Source organism: Procambarus clarkii, chromosome 91 (genome assembly GCF_040958095.1).
Source record: "Procambarus clarkii isolate CNS0578487 chromosome 91, FALCON_Pclarkii_2.0, whole genome shotgun sequence".
In the NCBI taxonomy this organism is placed as follows: Eukaryota; Metazoa; Arthropoda; class Malacostraca; order Decapoda; family Cambaridae; genus Procambarus; species Procambarus clarkii.
In genome coordinates, this window is record NC_091240.1 from 3,395,954 (window position 1) to 3,418,804 (window position 22,851).

Consider the following 22,851-nt stretch of genomic DNA (forward strand, 5'->3'; position numbering starts at 1 on the left):
TCCACAAGTGGTTGGCCACCATTCCTTCCCCCCGTCCCAGCCCAAATCCTTATCCTGACCCCACTCCTAGTGGTATATAGTCGTAATGGCTTGGCGATTTTCCCCCCTGTTAATTCCCTGGCTTCACTCCTAAATTGTTATTCCTTATTGATTCAATCAATCGCCTTGTGGTGCCCCTGAGTGTGTGTGTGTGAGTGTGTGTGTGTGTGTGTGTGTGTGTGTGTGTGTGTGTGTGTGTGTGTGTGTGTGTGTGTGTGTGTGTGTGTGTGTGTGTGTGTGTGCGCGTGTGTGTGCGCGTGCGCGCGCATCGATAAACCATGTTGCATAAATACAGTGCGTTGACCAGCGAGTGACTAAATCAACATTAAAAACATAAAAAATCCTACAATACCCCAATACATTACCCCGTGGTAATAATACATTAGGGAACACATACACCCGGAACTTTTATTTTTACCTCGGGGGTAAAAATAAATTCAAAGTTTTAAAGTCATAAGGATGTTTTAGCTTCACTTAACGTTAGGATTTTCGTCCCTCTGCGATTACCATTTTCTCCTTATATATATATATATATATATATATATATATATATATATATATATATATATATATATATATATATATATATATATATATATCTCGCCCAAATATATCATTGTATATTATTCCTTGAAAAGCATTATATTGAGCCTGACTCTCCGATGTATTAATTGCAGGAACTATTGTATGTTGTATTAATGCAGAAACCCTCTATTATATGTTGTATTAATACAGGAGTGAGAGTAACTATATATTTATGTCAACAGAAAAATCCTAGTTATTACCGTTAGGCCCGTTTGTTTGTAAGGTCCTGTTTGCCGTTGTTTTAGATTTAGCTACTGAGAACGAAGTGTCCATGTAGCACGGGTTATGGTGATCCCGTAAAAGTGTAAGTAAGGTCCTGTTTCCCCTCTCTCTTTATATATGACTCTTACCTCTAAGCTCTGGTCATTGGTACATATATTCACCCTACTATGTGTGGGGGTGAATATATGAATATAATCATATATTCATCCGGTTATTAATTGATTGTATATTAATACTATCTATTGATCATATATCTATTATCTATCGAGCCATTGCCAAATCAAAGTTTGACTTTTGATCGGCCATTTGTGTATGAATTTTTTTTTTTTTTTTTTTTAATATTTTTCACTTTTTATTAATTCAATTTTGTATCTCTTCCTCCCGGTGTGAACTGTTGATGAACAACGGTGACGGTGTGAACTGTTGATGAACAACGGTGATGGTGTGAACCGTTGATGAACAACGGTGATGGTGTGAACCTTTGATGAACAACGGTGATGGTGTGACCTGTTGATGAACAACGGTGATGGTGTGACCTGTTGATGAACAACGGTGATGGTGTGAACCTTTGATGAACAACGGTGATGGTGTGAACCTTTGATGAACAACGGCGATGGTGTGAACCTTTGATGAACAACGGTGATGGTGTGAACCTTTGATGAACAACGGTGATGGTGTGAACCTTTGATGAACAACGGTGATGGTGTGAACCGTTGATGAACAACGGTGATGATGTGGCCCTTTGATGAACAACGGTGATGGTGTGAACTGTTGATGAACAACGGTGATGGTGTGGCCCGTTCTCTCCTGATTCCTGGTCTTCGATTCTGTTCCGTTACGGCCGCATTCATCGACTATACCCCAACCATCCCTTCCTTCCCACCCCTCCCATTTACCCCTCTCACAACGCCCTCTCCACCCTCTGGCTCCACCCACTCCCCCTTCGCGATCTGTCACTCCCTTTCCCTTCAATGTTTTACCCTTCCCAATTCGTCCCTCTCTCCTTTGTTCTACCCCCTTCCCCTTTCCTTCCCATTGGATCTTACCTTCTCCCTCATTCCCTTCCTCCACCCCTGGCCCTCCGCCCTTCATCCTGCCCCCCCGCCTCTCCATCCTGCCCCCCCCTCCCACCACAGAGCTGGGAGGCTATCCCGCCCGAGACGGCGACCTTCACGCCGGACATCACGCCACTCATCCTCGCCGCCCACAGAGACAATTACGAGATAATTAAGATCCTGCTGGACCGGGGGGCGACTCTCCCCGGTCCGCATGACCTAAGGTAAGCCCCCCCACCCCACACACACACACACACACACACACACACACACACACACACACACACACACACACACACACACACACACACACACACACACACACACACCCATCTCTCTCTCCCCCACACACACACAGTCCCACTCGAAGGAAACCAATATGCACAAGAGAAGGCTTCTCTCTCTCAAGAACATCACTTGATCTTTCGCTGCTAGGCTGACGCGTAACTGGTAGAGGTTGGACGGTAGAGCGACGGTCTCGCTTCATGCAGGTCGGCGTTCAATCCCCCGACTGTCCACAAGTGATTGGGGCACCATTTCTTTGCCCCCGTCCCATCCCAAATCCTTATCCTGACCCCTTCCCAGTGCTATATAGTCGCAATGGCTTGGCGCTTTCCCTTGATAATTCCTTTCTTCCTTCATTCTCAGCACGTTGCTAAGCTTGAAGTCAGGTCAAGTGACCATATGCTGGCACACAGCTCGCTCCTAGTTCATTCCTCATCCTCAAATATAATTAACTCATCAATTGTATGAGTTCTTAGGAACAGCATGCAGACGTAGGATGGTGTAGGATGACAGCTCTTAGTTTGCAATTTTATGAAGAACATCAGTAGCATTCCCGACACCCTGTTTGTTGTTGGTGTATACAAAATTACAGACAGGCATACAGGTAGAGACAGAGAGAGACAGACAGACAGACAGACAGACAGACAGAGCGATAACCAATATCAGGCGTGAGGACGGGGCTGAGGGAAGCATTAACACATGGAAGACCTGAAATGAGATTATCAACAATGAATCAAAGATGTGATGACCACTCTTTGCCTGTTTTATCTGTTTACCTGTTGCTTTATTCTTGTTTACCTGTTATTCAGCCTTTTATTGCTTTGTCTATTGTCTATGCCTATTCATGTTCTCTATTGTTTAATAGTCTATTGCATTGTATATCAGTATCAATACAATACATAATCTATCCGTTTGTCTAGTTATCTAGAGTAGACCGGATGCTTAGGGGGGAGGGGGGGGAGGGATAGTCAGGGTCGGCCCTTGTGTCTACCTTTAAGAAATATCGCCATCTATAGCGACCCACCCCCCTGAAATTTTCATGACGTCTAAAATCGGGGATTTCTTTTCTGCAGTGTGTTTAGCCATTGTCAGTGATCCAGAACTTTCAATTTTCTGTGTGAGAGGGAAGAGTGAAGGAGTGGAGAAAGAAAGGGAGGAATAGGAATAGAGGGAGATATATATGTAAGAGGGAAGGTAGGTATACGTGAAGGGAAGGGAAGGGATATATATATATAGGGATATAGGATATAGGGATATAGGGAAGATATATATAGATAGAGGGAAGGATAGGGAGAAAAGGGGGAGCAGGGAGAAAGGTGGAAAGGGTGGGAAAGGAGAAGATATGTGAGAGAGGGGGAGAAATGGGGAGGTAGGAAACAGAGAGGGTAAGTGAGGAGGGAGGGAGGGAGGGAGTGGGGAAGAAAGAGGGGCTGTTAGGGAAGATATGGGAGAAGACAGGTAGAAGAAGGGTGTTGAAGGAGTAGGGAGAGAGAATGATGGAGAAGGAGAATGAACCATCATCTAGAAGGGGGGGGGGGCTGGGCGATAAGGGGGGGGGGAGACCTCATCTTCACTACACACCATCTTCCCCCTTCACTGTAGCCATCTTCACCACACACCATCTTCCCCCTTCACTGTAGCCATCTTCACCACACACCATCTTCCCCCTTCACTGTAGCCATCTTCACCACACACCATCTTCTCCTTCACTGTAGCCATCTTCACCACACACCATCTTCCCCCTTCACTGTAGCCATCTTCACCACACACCATCTTCCCCCTTCACTGTAGCCATCTTCACAACACACCATCTTCCCCCTTCACTGTAGCCATCTTCACAACACACCATCTTCCCCCTTCACTGTAGCCATCTTCACAACACACCATCTTCCCCCTTCACTGTAGCCATCTTCACTACACAACAGCCGCCATTACTGTAAATCACTTTACTACTCATGCTGGCACCAACGAGCACCTCGCTTACAACCCTCATTACTATCTCCTTCTCGGCATTCTTCCCCTCTTTCCCCTCTCTTCCTCTCTCTGACTTCTGGTTCCCCTTCCTTCTCTCCCTTGCTTCTTTTCATCTCCTTCCCCCTTTCTCCTTCTCCTCCTCTTAGCTCCTCCTTCCCTCCTCTCCCTCTCTCTCTCTCTCTCTCTCTCTCTCTCTCTCTCTCTCTCTCTCTCTCTCTCTCTCTCTCTCTCTCTCTCTCTCTCTCTCTCTCTCTCTCTCTCTCTCTCCCTCTCTCCCTCTCTCTCTCTCTCTCTCTCTCTCTCTCTCTCTCTCTCTCTCTCTCTCTCTCTCTCTCTCTCTCTCTCTCTCTCTCTCTCTCTCTCTCTCTCCTGCAAAATATACCAAATTACACACGCCTCTTCTAACCTTTGATCTTTCATTGCTCCGTCTAGAGACTGAAGTGTTTTTCGAGAGTTTAGATTGACCTTGTGGCTCCGAGCTCCTTCAGAACTCACTGGTCGATCTCGTCCACCTGGCCTGCCTCCGTCATGAGATCCTTGACCTCTTTCACCGGTTAGAAATGCGACTTTAAAGCCTTCCCCCACTTACACAGTCGTCGTCGGTCCCTTAGTCTTGGCAAAGACCTCAACGCACTCTCATCTTCTGAAGACCCGCTCTCAGCTTCTGAAGACTCCAGCACGTTCGAGTTTTAAGCAACTCCGGCAGGATACTTAAAATGTCTGAACACTGCAAGAATCTCTTACTTCTTGGAGGTCCTTTGAAGGATTCTTCAGCTTATATGATGTTGCAAGACTTTGTGCGATCCCTTGACGGGTTGGACATTCAACAGCAGCTGCTGCTGTTAATCTTCCTTAGATCACTGAGGTACAGAAGGAATACTTCGGAACCATTACTCCCAAATCTTTTTTATTGCCTGTTATTTCAGTAGTGTCTTTTGCCTGCGTTTAATACGTGGTTTCCGTTTGTATAGTTTCGTTGTTACCTTAGCGAAGTACCTGGAGCTTATCTTCATTAAACATCATGCTATGTAGACACTGGCAATCAACGTGTTTCGTTATGTTACTTCTTAACACTTTTTCCAAGATTTGGATGATGCTATCAGGTCTATAATTGTTTTTGGGTGCTTGCTTTACTGCCTCCTTTCACTGTCGTGCTTGAGAACGACGAGTGCTTGAGATGTTCTGTGATTCTTGGAGCCTAGAGGGAACGACCTTCTTGTTCCAGTTGGAATATTTCCTACCCTCACTGGGTCTATATGACACTATGTAAAAGACACATCGAACACTTTATGTAGGGCATACGTAAATCTGTGTTTTTTTATGTATTTACGTATGTAGCTTAGCCTAGCATTTTAAAAGCACTACAATCACCTTCTGTGGTTGATTGTTCAATAAACCCTTGAACTGTATGTTTAACACTTCTCTAACCCTGTCCATGGAGGACAGAAGAAAATGTATATATGCTGGTTAGCATTGTTAATGTGTGGCCACGTCTGTGGTAGAAAATAATAATAAAAAAAACTGGGCTAATTTTCTCAGAAGCGTTGATTAAGGTTTGCATTATCGAGCTGTTCTTGCTAGCATGTTCTTGCGAGGTGATGTAGTTTACTTGTTCTCTGTTAATCCATTTATTATGAACGATTGGATCTTAATAATCTAATCAGTTCATAATTACACGCAAAAATCACAATAGCGTGATGCATCAAATGAACAAATCCACAATTGCAATTCTTTTTTTAACGATGTCGTAGCTCAGTCGATTAAGGCAGCGTCTGGGATCCTTTCAGACGTAGGTTCGAACCCTCGTCACGGCCCTTGTGGGTTTGTTCAGTTCATCATTATTTGTCAAAATAAGGTCAAAGGCGTTTTCTAGTTGGGGCCCAGTATTATACTGGTTTAAAGCAAATCTGTCACACACATTCGTAAGACGTCATTTGAGAGACTGTTCATTTAGACTACTTCTTAGGATTCTTTCTTTGATATAAGTGTATGAGACACAATTGTTCATTTTCAGTGACGCAATTGGAAGTCATCCAGCAAGATGATGTATGGGGGCATGGGGGCGATGTATGGGGCGGTGTATGGGGCATGGGGCTTGTGAGGTTTACTAAACAGTACTCTATTTTCATAAGTGGGTCTTTACACTGCTGATGATTAGCATCTGGGGATTTATATATAAGGACAACCACCATATTTAGGATTCCTGTTTTAATTATGAGCACCTCCACGCACTTCAGATTTGCTCCAGACCTCCCCCAACACACTCTCCCCCCTTCCCCAACACACTCTCCCCCCTTCCCTAACACACTCTCCCCCCTTCCCTAACACACTCTCCCCCCTTCCCTAACACACTCCCCCCCCTTCCCTAACACACTCTCCCCCCCTTCCCTAACACACTCCCCCCCCTTCCCCAACACACTCTCCCCCCTTCCCTAACACACTCTCCCCCCTTCCTTAACACACTCTCCCCCCTTCCCTAACACACTCTCCCCCCTTCCCTAACACACTCTCCCCCCCTTCCCTAACACACTCTCCCCCCCTTCCCTAACACACTCCCCCCCCCTTCCCCAACACACTCTCCCCCCTTCCCTAACACACTCTCCCCCCTTCCTTAACACACTCTCCCCCCTTCCCTAACACACTCCCCCCCTTCCCTAACACACTCTCCCCCCCTTCCCTAACACACTCCCCCCCCCTTCCCTAACACACTCTCCCCCTTCCCTAACACACTCTCCCCCCTTCCCTAACACACTCTCCCCCCTTCCCTAACACACTCTCCCCCCCTTCCCCAACACACTCTCCCCCCCTTCCCTAACACACTCTCCCCCCCTTCCCTAACACACTCTCCCCCCTTCCCTAACACACTCTCCCCCCTTCCCTAACACACTCTCCCCCTTCCCTAACACACTCTCCCCCCTTCCCTAACACACTCTCCCCCCTTCCCTAACACACTCTCCCCCCTTCCCTAACACACTCTCCCCCCCTTCCCTAACACACTCTCCCCCCCTTCCCTAACACACTCTCCCCCCCTTCCCTAACACACTCTCCCCCCTTCCCCAACACACTCTCCCCCCTTCCCTAACACACTCTCCCCCCTTCCTTAACACACTCTCCCCCCTTCCCTAACACACTCTCCCCCCTTCCCTAACACACTCTCCCCCCCTTCCCTAACACACTCCCCCCCTTCCCCAACACACTCTCCCCCCTTCCCTAACACACTCTCCCCCCCTTCCCTAACACACTCTCCCCCTTCCCTAACACACTCTCCCCCCTTCCCTAACACACTCTCCCCCCTTCCCTAACACACTCTCCCCCCTTCCCTAACACACTCTCCCCCCTTCCCTAACACACTCTCACCCCTTCCCTAACACACTCTCCCCCCTTCCCTAACACACTCTCCCCCCTTCCCTAACACACTCTCCCCCCTTCCCTAACACACTCTCCCCCCTTCCCTAACACACTTCCCCCCCCTTCCGTAACACACTCTCCCCCTTTCCCAAACACACTCCCCCTCCCCTTCCCCAATACCCTCTCAACTGACGCATTCACACACTCCTCTCCACCAGAGGCTCCGCCAGCAGACACCAAACGCACTCTGCCGTTATTGCTGTTTAAGATTCGCTACCTGGAACAGCAAAGTTCCAAGTAGCACGGGCTATGGTGAGCCCGTGGCACCCTGCTATCCCGCAGCCAGCTATAACGCACTCTCGCTATCCCCTCAGGTGCGGCTGCGACGAGTGCGTGACGTCCCGCTTGGAGGATTCTCTACGTCACAGCAGGAGCAGGATAAATGCCTACAGAGCTCTAGCCTCCCCATCCCTCATAGCCCTATCCTCCAAGGACCCCATCCTCACGGCCTTCGAACTCTCCTGGGAGCTCCGTCGACTCTCCTTCATGGAACACGAGTTCCGCAGCGAGTACCAGGTGAGTTTAGTGAGGATATGGTGAGTTTAGTGAGGATATGGTGAGTTTATTGAGTATATGGTGAGTTTAGTGAGTATATGGTGAGTTTAGTGAGTATATGGTGAGTTTAGTGAGGATATGGGGAGTTTAGTGAGTATATGGTGAGTTTAGTGAGGATATGGTGAGTTTAGTGAGGATATGGGGAGTTTAGTGAGTATATGGTGAGTTTAGTGTGTACCAGGTGAGTTTAGTGAGTATATGGTGAGTTTAGTGAGGATATGGGGAGTTTATTGTCTATATGGTGAGTTTAGTGAGTATATGGTGAGTTTAGTGAGTATATGGTGAGTTTAGTGAGTATATGGTGAGTTTAGTGAGGATATGGTGAGTTTAGTGAGTATATGGGGAGTTTAGTGAGGATATGGTGAGTTTAGTGAGGATATGGGGAGTTTAGTGAGGATATGGTGACTTTAGTGAGGCTATGGTGAGTTTAGTGAGGATATGGTGAGTTTAGTGAGGATATGGTGAGTTTAGTGAGGATATGGTGAGTTTAGTGAGGATATGGTGAGTTTAGTGAGGATATGGGGAGTTTAGTGAGGATATGGTGAGTTTAGTGAGTATATGGTGAGTTTAGTGAGGATATGGGGAGTTTAGTGAGGATATGGTGAGTTTATTGTCTATATGGTGAGTTTAGTGAGTATATGGTGAGTTTAGTGAGGATATGGTGAGTTTAGTGAGGATAGAGTGAGTTTAGTGACGATATGGGGAGTTTATTGTGTATATGGTGAGATTTCTGAGGATATGGTGAGTTTAGTGATGATATGGTGAGTTTAGTGATGATATGGTGAGTTTAGTCAGGATATGGGGAGTTTAGTGAGGATATGGGGAGTTTAGTGAGTACAAAAAAGCCTTCGTGTATATCAACTCTTTACATAAACTAGACAAATACATGAATGTGGATCTTGTTATCCTGTTATCATGTCTATGACAAGATATCTCCATAACATAATAATGATAACGAGAAAAAAACAATATCAGCAATGCGGGGATTCGAAGCCTCGACCCAAGGTAGCCGGTCTAGATTTGAGATACATGATGAGATAAAAACCTGAACTGTGGATTCAGTGGAATCCCAAGATATATATATAAACCACGTCGTGGTTCAGCGGTAAGGTGCGTGCGCGGCTTCTGAGTACCCATGCCGAAGGTTCGAATCCTCATCATTCACCCCGGTTGGTTTTCTCAGTGATATATATATATATATATATATATATATATATATATATATATATATATATATATATATATATATATATCAAGTTAATGTGATATCCTTTGAATAATGGTAATAATGATAATAGTTTGTCATTGAAATGTTGGTTATCATATATTTATAAGGTCATGTTAAGGTCAGTGGTTACTGAGGAGGTTATCTTGAGATCTTGAGATGACGGGATTATTTACACCTGCTGAGGAGAGGGGAATATTTACACCTGCTGAGGAGAGGGGAATATTTACACCCAGCTGAGGAGAGGGGAATATTTACACCTGCTGAGGAGAGGGGAATATTTACACCCAGCTGAGGAGAGGGGAATATTTACACCTGCTGAGGAGAGGGGAATATTTACACCCAGCTGAGGAGAGGGGAATATTTACACCCAGCTGAGGAGAGGGGAATATTTACACCTGCTGAGGAGAGGGGAATATTTACACCCAGCTGAGGAGAGGGGAATATTTACAACATGACAAGGGCGCAATTTACATGTAAATAGTGCGCCTCTCTTTCCTCTTGTCTGTCCCTTGGGGGTCCTCTTGTCTCGGTGAAAGGAAAAAATAACACAAGAGCACGCTGTGAAAGAACGCCATAGTAAGAACGCTGTAAAAGAACGCCATGGTAAGAACGCTGTGGTTCCTGAGCCTATTGGGCTCTATCATATCTACACTTGAAACTGTGTATGGAGTCAGCCTCCTCCACATCACTGCCTAATGCATTCCATCTGTTAACTACTCTGACACTGAAAAAGATCTTTCTAACGTCCCTGTGGCTCATGTGGGGGTACTCAGTATCCACCTGTGTCCCCTTGTTCGCGTCCCACCCGTGTTGAATAGTTTATCCTTAGCTATCCCCCCTGTCAATTCCTCTGAGAACTTTATAGGCGGTGATCATGTCTCCCCTAACTGCTATCTTCCAGTGTCGTGAGGTTTGGTTCACGTAATCTTGTCTCGTAGCTCATGCCTCTCAGCTCGGGGACTAACCTAGTGGCATACCTCTGCGTGTGTGTGTTATATACACTAATATAAATTACTGTTATCGTCCAATATAAAATAGATTGTTATCTTACGATAACAATCAGACTGTTGATGGTCGGATATCATCTCGTTTATATGGGTCATTAACACAATAACGAGCAATAGTTATCATTATAATAATAACGTTAATATTGACAATACAAAATTATTAATATTATTAATGATAATTGCTACGGTAATATTAATAGAATATTTGTGAAATATTAATAATAAGAATTATAATGATATCAATAACAAGACCGATATAATCCAGTGTCGTCATATAAATAAAAAAACCAGATAGAGAACGATAAACAAATTCCTTTCACACACTTTAAATATTAAAATTTCATCATAAACTCTTACCCTTTGGCACTTTTGACCTGAGAGTTGCCAAGCGCCACTATCTCGCTCTTTAATTAAAACTCTCAATAGGGAGTCTTCCGTTTCTCTCTTCTTCCTTGGAAGCTCTTCCTTGGAAGCTCTTCCTTGGAAGCTCTTCCTTGGAAGCTCTTCCTTGGAAGCAAAGGACTTCGTCTTGTCCTCTAATGTAAATCTCAGGAGGTGAAGCGCCACAGCTTCTGCAATTGAGGCAGTTAAGGGGTAAGGGGCTGTTATCACGTGGACGAACGGCCCGTAAGATCATTTACCGCGCCCGGGCACTGACAGGTCGACAGCTGACTACAGGACGCTCCTCCTCCTCTCCCGCAGGAACTACGGAAACAGTGCCAGGACTTCGCTACGGCCTTGCTCGACCACACTCGTTCCTCCTACGAGCTGGAGGTCCTCCTCAACCACGACCCGACGGGGCCTCCGCACGAACACGGGGAACGGATGCACCTCAACCGCCTCAAGCTGGCCATCAAGCTGAAACAGAAGAAGGTAAGATGGTCTCTTAGTCGTTCTCAGTGGTGGGGAAGAGAAGGGTGGAGGTGGTGGAGGGGAGGTCGTTCAAGATTAAAGTAGAAGGTGGAATATTCCTTGGGTCGTTTACATCTTCAAGGTGATGTAGAGTAAGGTATAAAGGGACTCTTTTACCGGCTGACAGCCGTGCCATCAGGCTGTACGCCACCACGACCAGTAGTCAATTATGCTATCCTGGCCCTGTGTGTCACCTCAGGTGTCTCACAGTGCCACTGCTCTCCACATATATCATCCAGGATACGTGCGTATCAGGCCCCCAGAGATCACACTCAGTGCCGGTTTAAAACAGGGTTCTACCCAACCACAAACCCCACCACCACACCACACACACACACACACACACACACACACACACGTATACTTTACATACTCATTCCTCTCTGGGGGGCACCTCGGCCCATATTTTGTGCGGCGCCACATTCACCACCAGTGTCACACATGCAGTATCCTGGCCGGACATTTCCCGGCATGAATATTACGTCCATTTACCCCCATGATGCGGACGACCTCATAGAACCCTCTCCTACCCTCCCACCTTTCCCCCTCACTCCCCTTCCTCACTCCGCTCCCTCACACTCCTCCCTCACATCCATCTCCCTGGGCTTGCCCAATATTCCCTCGATATTGGACGTTCAAACCACAACAGTGAGTAGGTTCACAGATGACAGGCCATGTGGGATTCAATTAGTTGTTGGTCGGGACCCGACAATTGGTGGCAAGTTGCTCTATTTTCTCCCTAAATGAATGTCATTAGTTGTCTCAATTTGCGTCTTCAATTATCATTTTGTTCCTAATTAAACCGAAATTGTACGTTTATTCTGTATATTTTTGTGCGTGGTAAGTTGGAGACATCGTAAGATGGACGAAGTTGGTGTTTGATGGGGGGAGACAAGTCGCAAGTAGGTGGGTTTTAATTAAATTGTGTGTGTGTGTGTGTGTGTGTGTGTGTGTGTGTGTGTGTGTGTGTGTGTGTGTATGTGTGTATGTGTGTGTGTGTGTGTGTGTGTGTACTCACCTAGTTGTACTCACCTAGTTGTGTCTGCAGGATCGAGCATTGACTCTTGGATCCCGCCTTTCGAGCATCGGTTGTTTACAGCAATGACTCCTGTCCTATTTCCCTATCATACCTGGTTTTAAAAGTATGAATAGTATTTGCTTCCACAACCTGTTCCTGAAGTGCATTCCATTTCCCCACTACTCTCACGCTAAAAGAAAACTTCCTAACATCTCTGTGACTCATCTGAGTTTCAAGCTTCCATCCATGTCCTCTCGTTCTGTTACTATTCCGTGTGAACATTTCGTCTATGTCCACTCTGTCAATTCCTCTGAGTATCTTATACGTTCCTATCATGTCCCCCCTCTCCCTTCTTCTTTCTAGTGTCGTAAGGCACAGTTCCCTCAGGCGCTCTTCATACCCCATCCCTCGTAGCTCTGGGACGAGTCTCGTTGCAAACCTCTGAACCTTTTCCAGTTTCATTATATGCTTCTTCAGATGGGGACTCCATGATGAGGCGGCATACTCTAAGACTGGCCTTACGTAGGCAGTGTAAAGCGCCCTAAATGCCTCCTTACTTAGGTTTCTGAATGATGTTCTAACTTTTGCCAGTGTAGAGTACGCTGCTGTCGTTATCCTATTAATATGTGCCTCAGGAGATAGATTAGGTGTTACGTCCACCCCCAGGTCTCTTTCACGCGTCGTTACAGGTAGGCTGTTCCCCTTCATTGTGTACTGTCCCTTTGGTCTCCTATCTCCTAGTCCCATTTCCATAACTTTACATTTGCTCGTGTTGAATTCTAGTAGCCATTTCTCTGACCATCTCTGCAATCTGTTCAGGTCCTCTTGGAGGATCCTGCAATCCTCATCTGTCACAACTCTTCTCATCAACTTTGCATCATCCGCAAACATCGACATGTAGGACTCTACGCCTGTAAACATGTCGTTAACATATACAAGAAATAGAATTGGTCCCAGCACCGATCCTTGTGGTACTCCACTTGTTACTGTTCGCCAGTCCGACTTCTCGCCCCTTACCGTAACTCTTTGGCTCCTTGCTGTTAGGTAGTTCCTTATCCATTCTAGGACCTTTCCCCCCACCCCCGCCTGCCTCTCGAGCTTGAACAGCAGTCTCATGTGCGGTACTGTATCAAAGGCTTTTTGGCAGTCCAGAAATATGCAGTCTGCCCAACCATCTCTGTCCTGTCTTATCCTCGTTATTTTATCATAGAATTCCAGAAGGTTTGTTAGGCACGATTTCCCTGTCCAGAACCCATGTTGATGTTTGTTCACAAACCTAATGTTCTCCAGGTGTGCAACCAGTCGCAGCCTAATTATTCTTTCCAGTATTTTACAGGGGATGCTTGTCAGTGATACAGGTCTGTAGTTAAGTGCCTCCTCCCTATCTCCTTTCTTGAAGATCGGCACGACATTTGCCTTCTTCCAGCAACTGGGCAATTCTCCTGACATAAGTGACTCATTAAAGATCATTGCCAGAGGCACGCTGAGGGCCTGTGCTGCTTCTTTTAGTATCCACGGTGATACTTTGTCTGGTCCAACTGCTTTAGTTGCATCTAGAGTTGTCAACTGTTTCATTACCTCCTCTGCTGTCACCTCTATATCTGATAGTCTTTCATCTAGGGTAACCCCTTCCAACAATGGGAGCTGCTCAGGCTCGGTAGTGAACACTCCATGGAAACTGGCATTCAGTGCCTCGCAGATTTCCTTGTCACTTTCAGTATATGCCCCCTCTGTCTTCCTTAGTCTTGTCACTTGGTCGTTCACCGACATTTTTCTTCTTATATGACTGTGTAGTAACTTAGGTTGTTTTTTCGCTTTGATTGCAATATCGTTCTCATAGTCCCTTTCCGATGTTCGTCTTATGTTAATGTAATCGTTCCTAGCTCTGTTGTATCTGCTTCTGTTGTCCTCTGTTCTTTGTCTTCTGTACTTCCTCCACTCCCGTCTGCTGGCCATTTTTGCTTCCTGACACTGTCTATTAAACCATGGGTTATTATATTCCTTCTTATTTTATGTGTGTGTGTGTGTGTGTGTGTGTGTGTGTGTGTGTGTGTGTGTGTGTGTGTGTGTGTGTGTGTGTGTGTGTGTGTGTGTTTTCACCAAGATGTCCTTGCAAAGAAAAGATCATCTTGCTTCCTTTCATATCTTATCTTGAATCTGTTTTCGTTTCGTCGGGGGAGAGGAATTAAGGCTATTATCATATCTGCTTGAAAGTTTCCTAAGCCAACAACTTAGGAAAATTAGTTGCATTCCCAAAATGCAACCCACAACAGTTGTCTAATTCTCAAGTACCTGTTTACTGCTGGGGGTGAACCTATGCATCAGATGTAAAAAAAAAAAAAAACCTAGTCTTGGATTCTCGCCATATCCGGGAATCGAACCCGGGTACAATCGCTTGTGAGCCGACTACGCACTGCTCTTACAAGCAAGAGGACCTTCCTTACATCGCGGTGGCTCTTCTCTCGATCATGCTCAATATTTCTTTGTATCTTCTTTGGCAACTCCTTCTACGTATCTTGTATGTCCGGATCATGTCGCCCCACTTCCGCCTTTGCTTTTTTTTTCACGTTGCCAGACTTAAATATCCCTAAATATCTTTCTTCTAGGTTTCTGTTTCGTGTCGGAACTCCTCACCGGGGCTACATATTCTCTTACTGCCCTAACAGAGGTACTGTGCAACACAGAAAGAAAGAGAGACACAGAGAGAGAAATGCGCGAAAAGACAGACAAAGTCACAGAGAGAGAGAGAGAGAGAGAGAGAGAGAGAGAGAGAGAGAGAGAGAGAGAGAGAGAGAGAGAGAGAGAGAGAGAGAGAGAGATATACAGAGAGAGACACAAAGAGACGTGAGTAATTTGTTGACAGGTGCTCGAATGTCGTACGCGTTTCCATTTATTCTCATTATCTTAGAAGTTGAAAAGTTAACTCTCCAAAGCTCATTATACAGTTCTATTGTGACCGAGGCTAAGACCTGCGTTTCGTTGATCTTGTCAACATCTTCAAAGGCACAGTATTAGAGAATACAATTTAGATGGAGAAGCCGAATATATATAACCTAGAGTGAGGCGAAATAGGGCTTCAAATGATCCAGTAGGCCTACTTCAGCCTTCATACTTCCTGTTTTGTGTTATGGAGGCTGGGACAGTGTGCTGGATGTTCTGTCTGGGTCTTGAAGATGGTAGATTGTAATTGAGTTGTTTAGCTTCCCCCCTACAAGTACCACCTCTTCCCCCCCCTACACACGACCCCTCTCTCCCTTCAATAACCACCCCTCCTCATACAACAACCACCCTTCGTCTCTACACTAGCCACTCCTCCCCTACAATACCCACCCCTCCCCTACAACACCCACCCCCTCCCCTACAACAGCTACCCTCTCCCCTACAACACCCACCCCCTCCCCCTACAACACCCACCCCCTCCCCTACAACCCCCACCCCCTCCCCTACAACAGCCACCCCCTCCACCTACAACAGCCACCCCCTCCCCTACAACAGCCACCCCCTCCACCTGCAACAGCCACCCCCTCCCCTACAACAGCCACCCCCTCCACCTGCAACAGCTACCCTCTCCCCTACAACACCCACCCCCTCCCCTACAACAGCTACCCTCTCCCCTACAACACCCACCCCCTCCCCCTACAACACCCACCCCCTCCCCTACAACCCCCACCCCCTCCCCTACAACAGCCACCCCCTCCACCTACAACAGCCACCCCCTCCCCTACAACAGCTACCCTCTCTCCCCCTACAACAGCCACCCCCTCCCCTACAACAGCTTCCCTCTCCACTACAATAATCACCCTCTCTCCCACAGTTCGTGGCTCACCCCAACGTGCAACAGCTGCTGGCCTCCATCTGGTACGAAGGTTTGCCTGGGTTCCGCCGCAAAAACATGGCGCTGCAGGCGCTACAGATCGTCAAGATCGGCATCCTGTTCCCCATCTTCTCCGTCGTGTACATCCTGGCGCCCCACACCACGCCCGGCCAGACCATGCGCAAGCCCTTCATCAAGTTCATCTGCCACTCAGCTTCCTACCTCACCTTCCTCTGTGAGTCTCTGGCGGGAGAAAGGGAAGGGAAGGGGAGGGTGTTATCGTTCTCTATGAGTCTTTTTGGCGGGAGAAAGGATAGGGGTGACCATTCCCATCTGTGATTCTGTCTCCCGGCCTAACAGCCGCCCGTCCTACCACCTACACGTCCTCCATTAACTGTCAACTGTACCTTCCACTTAACAGTCACCTCTCCCTCCTCCGACAGGCTTGCTGATCCTGGCGTCGCAGAGGATAGAGACTGTCATCGTGGACTGGTTCGGGGCGACGCCCACTCTCAAGAAGTGGGTGGCCACTGATGTCACCACCCGCCGGGGAGCCCCGCCCAGTCTGGTGGAGTGGCTCATACTGGCGTGGGTGTTTGGTGAGTGGGGCAGAGGGTGTGAGGAGAGAGAGAGAGAGAGAGAGAGAGAGAGAGAGAGAGAGAGAGAGAGAGAGAGAGAGGAAGGGAAGAAAAGAGGAAGTGAATGAGAGTAGCAAAGAGACAATGAGTTCAGGTAAAGATAGAAGAGAGGAGAGTGATTGGAGGATAAAGTGAGGAGATTGTGAGGGAGAGAAGGTGGGAAGAGAGAAAGAGAGAGAATGCTGGAAGGAGAGAGGTAGACAGGTGAGAGTAAGTGAGGGGTAAAAGACAGAGAAGGAGAGGGAGGCTGGAACACAGTACCAGAGATAAGCAACATTTCTGTTGCTGATAAAATCTCTGATCCTAAAACTTTTGTTTTCAAGCAAATTTGCATCGAATTAAATCAAATAAATAATGAAAATTTTTATAAGAATTTTAGCCCAAAGATATACAATGAGTCATATATGACAGATGGTCGTATATGGTTCTCTATAAAGCATCCACTCTCTATTACCTTAACCAATCCCCATCCCCCTGACCACAACCCACCCCCCCCTGACCACAACCCATCCCTCCTGACCACAACCCATCCCTCCTGACCACAACCCATCCCCCCTGACCACAACCCATCCCCCCTGACCACAACCCATCCCCCCTGACCACAACCCATCCCCCCTGACCACAACCCATCCCCCCCTGACCACAACCCATCCCCCCTGACCACAACCCATCCCCCCCCTGACCACAACCCATCCCCCCTGACCACAACCCATCCCCCCCTGACCACAACCCATCCCCCCTGACCACAACCCATCCCCCCTGACCACAACCCATCCCCTACAGGACTGATCTGGTCGGAGATCAAGCAGCTGTGGGACGTGGGTCTGAGGGAGTATGTGGGGGACATGTGGAATGTCATCGACTTCATAACCAACGCGCTCTATGTGGCCACCATCGCTCTCCGCATCGTGGCTTATTACCAGGTGGGTGGCACTGTGCCTGCTGGCAGGTGGGTGGCACTGTGTCTGTTGGCAGGTGGGTGGCACTGTGTCTGCAGGCAGGTGGGTGGCACTGTGTCTGCAGGCAGGTGGGTGGCACTGTGTCTGCTGGCAGGTGGGTGGCACTGTGTCTGCAGGCAGGTGGGTGGCACTGTGCCTGCTGGCAGGTGGGTGGCACTGTGCCTGCTGGCAGGTGGGTGGCACTGTGTCTGTTGGCAGGTGGGTGGCACTGTGTCTGCAGGCAGGTGGGTGGCACTGTGTCTGCAGGCAGGTGGGTGGCACTGTGTCTGCTGGCAGGTGGGTGGCACTGTGTCTGCTGGCAGGTGGGTGGCACTGTGTCTGCTGGCAGGTGGGTGGCACTGTGTCTGCAGGCAGGTAGGTGGCACTGTGTCTGCAGGCAGGTGGGTGGCACTGTGTCTGCAGGCAGGTGGGTGGCACTGTGTCTGCTGGCAGGTGGGTGGCACTGTGCCTGCTGGCAGGTGGGTGGCACTGTGTCTGCTGGCACTTGGGTCGCACTGTGTCTGCAGGCAGGTGGGTGGCACTGTGTCTGCAGGCAGGTGGGTGGCACTGTGTCTGCTGGCAGGTGGGTGGCACTGTGTCTGCAGGCAGGTGGGTGGCACTGTGCCTGCTGGCAGGTGGGTGGCACTGTGCCTGCTGGCAGGTGGGTGGCACTGTGTCTGCTGGCAGGTGGGTGGCACTGTGTCTGCAGGCAGGTGGGTGGCACTGTGTCTGCAGGCAGGTGGGTGGCACTGTGTCTGCAGGCAGGTGGGTGGCACTGTGTCTGCTGGCAGGTGGGTGGCACTGTGTCTGCTGGCAGGTGGGTGGCACTGTGTCTGCTGGCAGGTGGGTGGCACTGTGTCTGCTGGCAGGTGGGTGGCACTGTGTCTGCTGGCAGGTGGGTGGCACTGTGTCTGCTGGCAGGTGGGTGGCACTGTGTCTGCAGGCAGGTAGGTGGCACTGTGTCTGCAGGCAGGTGGGTGGCACTGTGTCTGCTGGCAGTGGGGTGGCACTGTGTCTGCTGGCAGGTGGGTGGCACTGTGTCTGCAGGCAGGTGGGTGGCACTGTGTCTGCTGGCAGGTGGGTGGCACTGTGTCTGCAGGCAGGTGGGTGGCACTGTGTCTGCAGGCAGGTGGGTGGCACTGTGTCTGCTGGCAGGTGGGTGGCACTGTGTCTGCAGGCAGGTGGGTGGCACTGTGTCTGCAGGCAGGTGGGTGGCACTGTGTCTGCTGGCAGGTGGGTGGCACTGTGTCTGCAGGCAGGTGGGTGGCACTGTGTCTGCAGGCAGGTGGGTGGCACTGTGTCTGCTGGCAGGTGGGTGGCACTGTGTCTGCAGGCAGGTGGGTGGCACTGTGTCTGCAGGCAGGTGGGTGGCACTGTGTCTGCTGGCAGGTGGGTGGCACTGTGTCTGCAGGCAGGTGGGTGGCACTGTGTCTGCAGGCAGGTGGGTGGCACTGTGTCTGCTGGCAGGTGGGTGGCACTGTGTCTGCAGGCAGGTGGGTGGCACTGTGTCTGCAGGCAGGTGGGTGGCATTGTGTCTGCTGACAGGTGGGTGGCACTGTGTCTGCTGGCAGGTGGGTGGCATTGTGTCTGCTGACAGGTGGGTGGCACTGTGCCTGCTGACAGGTGGGTGGCACTGTGCCTGCTGGCAGGTGGGTGGCACTGTGTCTGCTGACAAGTGGGTGGCACTGTGCCTGCTGGCAGGTGGGTAGCACTGTGCCTGCTGGCAGGTGGGTAGCACTGTGTCTGCAGGCAGGTGGGTGGCACTGTGCCTGCTGGCAGGTGGGTAGCACTGTGTCTGCAGGCAGGTGGGTGGCACTGTCTGCAGGCAGGTGGGTGGCACTGTGCCTGCTGGCAGGTGGGTGGCACTGTGCCTGCTGGCAGGTGGGTAGCACTGTGTCTGCTGGCAGGTAGGTGGCACTGTGCCTGCTGGCAGGTGGGTGGCACTGTGCCTGCTGGCAGGTGGGTAGCACTGTGTCTGCTGGCAGGTGGGTGGCACTGTGCCTGCTGGCAGGTGGGTGGCACTGTGCCTGCTGGCAGGTGGGTGGCACTGTCTGCAGGCAGGTGGGTGGCACTGTGCCTGCTGGCAGGTGGGTGGCACTGTGCCTGCTGGCAGGTGGGTGGCACTGTGCCTGCTGGCAGGTGGGTGGCACTGTGCCTGCTGGCAGGTGGGTAGCACTGTGTCTGCTGGCAGGTAGGTGGCACTGTGCCTGCTGGCAGGTGGGTGGCACTGTGCCTGCTAGCAGGTGGGTAGCACTGTGTCTGCTGGCAGGTGGGTGGCACTGTGCCTGCTGGCAGGTGGGTGGCACTGTGCCTGCTGGCAGGTGGGTGGCACTGTGCCTGCTTTCAGGTGGGTGGCACTGTGTCTGCAGGCAGGTGGGTAGCACTGTGCCTGCTGGCAGGTGGGTGGCACTGTGCCTTCTGACAGGTGGGTAGCACTATGCCTGCTGGCAGGTGGGTGGCACTGTGCCTGCTGGCAGGTGGGTAGCACTGTGCCTTCTGACAGGTGGATGGCACAACTCCTATAACATGATCATCACAGGATTCAGATTGAAACATGGACAAAATATTTCTCACATTTACATACGAAAAGGAAGTACAATCAATTTACAGTTCTTCTGAATCATTGGAGCAGGACAACGGGATCTACCCTGCGTCTCGGGTCGCCCCAGACACGCTTCTTAACCCAAGGACCACAATATACTAAAATTCACACAATCTGAAGTAAGTCGATCCTTTCCCCCCCTGGACCCACTAGGTGTCTTAAGACGCCCCGAAGCTGGTGCCCACCCAAGTCTTTACACCCAACCCTCTTAACTCTGGTGTAGGTTAGAAACCAAAAAATGAATATTTTCTTCAGAATTCATCTGCAATTTTTTTTTTGACCCGAGCATCTTTTTTTTTCACCCTGTGGGAAGGCCGAGGTGGAGGTCGCAAATCTTATTTCTCCCACCGGTCTCCTGCTTGAAAAAAACATTCTTGAAGCAACATTAAGGAGACAACACACTTCCTGTCTCCTCTCGTCTCCCCCTCCCCCTTCTCCCCCCTCCCCCTTCACCATTTTTTTTAATTAAACGCGGCGGAAAATTGAGTTAGTGACTCGACTCGTGCAGAATAACAATTTTAGACATTGAGTACGATGCCTACTCTTAGAGGGAAGAGATGTTGGTTTATATATGTATTTATATAGAAGTATATATATATATATATATATATATATATATATATATATATATATATATATATATATATATATATATATATATATATATATATATATATATATATATATCTTTCAGTCATTGTAAAGGAGTATTTTATAAAACAAATAACAAAAATTGGGCATGAAATAATTACAGATTAAGCCGTCAAAAGAATAATAAAGCAATAGGTGTTCTCAAGGGCCTGTCGTGAGAATAACTATCCCAGGGACTATCCCAGGGACCATCCCAGGGACCATCCTAGGGACCATCCCAAGGACCATCCCAGGGACTACAGGATCACTGAGGCCAGACAAGACGACTCTACCTCTCTCCAAGCACCGGAAAAACCAACAAAGTCATCGAGAGGTTTGCATGCCCAAACTCTGCCTCGATCAAAATACTTGATTAACCGAAGCTTGGAAGGAGACGGAGGAGGAGGAGACGGAGAAGGAGGAGACGGAGGAGGGGAAGACGGAGGAGGAGGAGGAGACGGAGGAGGGGAAGACAGAGGAGAGGGAGACGCAAGAGGAGAAGACGTTCCTCGTCGCCTCACATTAGCGGAAGCGACTGCTACAAGTCGTTGGCCTGGCTTCTCCAACGGTCTCCATTGCATTGTCCATGGCACCGTCATTAACCACACTACAGGAGTGATTCATTGCATTATTTAACTATATATAAAACAACGATCACAAAAACATTAATCCAAATATTCGGCAAAAAACACATTTGAAAAAATTTCGAGAATGCTGGAAGCGTTTTCGGCTCAATTCGCCTTCATCAGAGCAAGATAGCGAGTGCTATCATAGTAATAAACATTCAGTTCTTATAAGCTGCTTCTGAACTCGTGCCGTGCTTGCCTGCCTTCCGTCGCGGAGCAAGAAGCACTCTTGTGCCTTGAGACAGTGTCATTACAAACAGCCGAGCAGATCAAACCAGCCTCCCGCGACCGTGTGGGACACTCCAACAGCCAAACTTGTGCTTGTAATTACATTCTCGAAACCATTTGGGCACAGCGTGTCCGTGATACAGCTCGAATTATGACCGTTCAATGGGAGTTGGTAGGGAGGATGTGGGGTTGGGGAGAGAGAGAGAGAGAAGGAATGGAAAGGGAAGATACGGGGAAAGGAAGGGGACGGATAGAAGGGGTATGTGAAGGGGAAGAAGGAGGGGGGAGTAGTTTCCCTTTGCAGACATTCACGTGATGACGATCTTGTGTGTAAACAAGCTTTCGTACAACGACTTTGTGTGTTGTCAGCAGGTTAAGTACTAACCTATTTGAAGGCGATGAGTCACAATAACGTGGCTAAAGTATGTTGACCAGACCACACACTAGAAGGTGAAGGGACGACGACGTTTCGGTCCGTCCTAGACCATTCTCAAGTCGATCAAGTCGATCGACTTGAGAATGGTCCAGGACGGACCGAAACGTCGTCGTCCCATCACCTTCTGGTCAGTATGGTCTGGTCAACATACTCACCTATTTGTGCTTGCGGGGGTTGAGCTCTGGATCTTTGGTCCCGCCTCTCAACTGTCAATCAACAGGTGTACAGATTCCTGAGCCTACTGGGCTCTATCATATCTACACTTGAAACTGTGTATGGAGTCAGCCTCCACCACATCACTTCCTAATGCATTCCATTTGTCAACCACTCTGACACTAAAAAAGTTCTTTCTAATATCTGTGGCTCATTTGGGCTCATACCCTGACCGTCTTTATCTACCCTACTTAAGTGTGTGTGTGTCTGGTCGAAGGGTGCTGGGAGTTCGGCCACACATCCTGCGATTTAGAACCGACTATTAAACAAGATTTAAAATAATACTGACTGCAGGGGCTAGATTCACGAAGCAGTTACGCAAACACTTACGAACCTGTACATCTTTTCTCAATCTTTAGCGGCTTTGTTTACATTTATTTAACAGTTAATGAGCTCCGAAGCACCAGGAGGCTGTTTATAACAATAACAACAGTTGAT

The 22,851-nt window shown here is 48.7% G+C and overlaps 1 protein-coding gene across 7 annotated transcripts in view; it reads left to right on the top strand.

Moving 5' to 3' along the window:
• The window catches only part of LOC123773929 (transient receptor potential-gamma protein-like), a 197,151-nt gene that overhangs the window by 132,208 nt on the left and 42,092 nt on the right, over positions 1-22,851 (top strand). For all 7 annotated transcript variants that reach the window (XM_069318652.1, XM_069318654.1, XM_069318656.1 and 4 more), the window contains exons 5-10: positions 1,983-2,125; positions 7,883-8,084; positions 11,061-11,231; positions 16,103-16,337; positions 16,546-16,701; positions 17,524-17,663. In XM_069318652.1, coding sequence (XP_069174753.1) covers positions 1,983-2,125; positions 7,883-8,084; positions 11,061-11,231; positions 16,103-16,337; positions 16,546-16,701; positions 17,524-17,663 — 1,047 coding nt within the window. The remainder of the gene's footprint in view (positions 1-1,982; positions 2,126-7,882; positions 8,085-11,060; positions 11,232-16,102; positions 16,338-16,545; positions 16,702-17,523; positions 17,664-22,851) is intronic.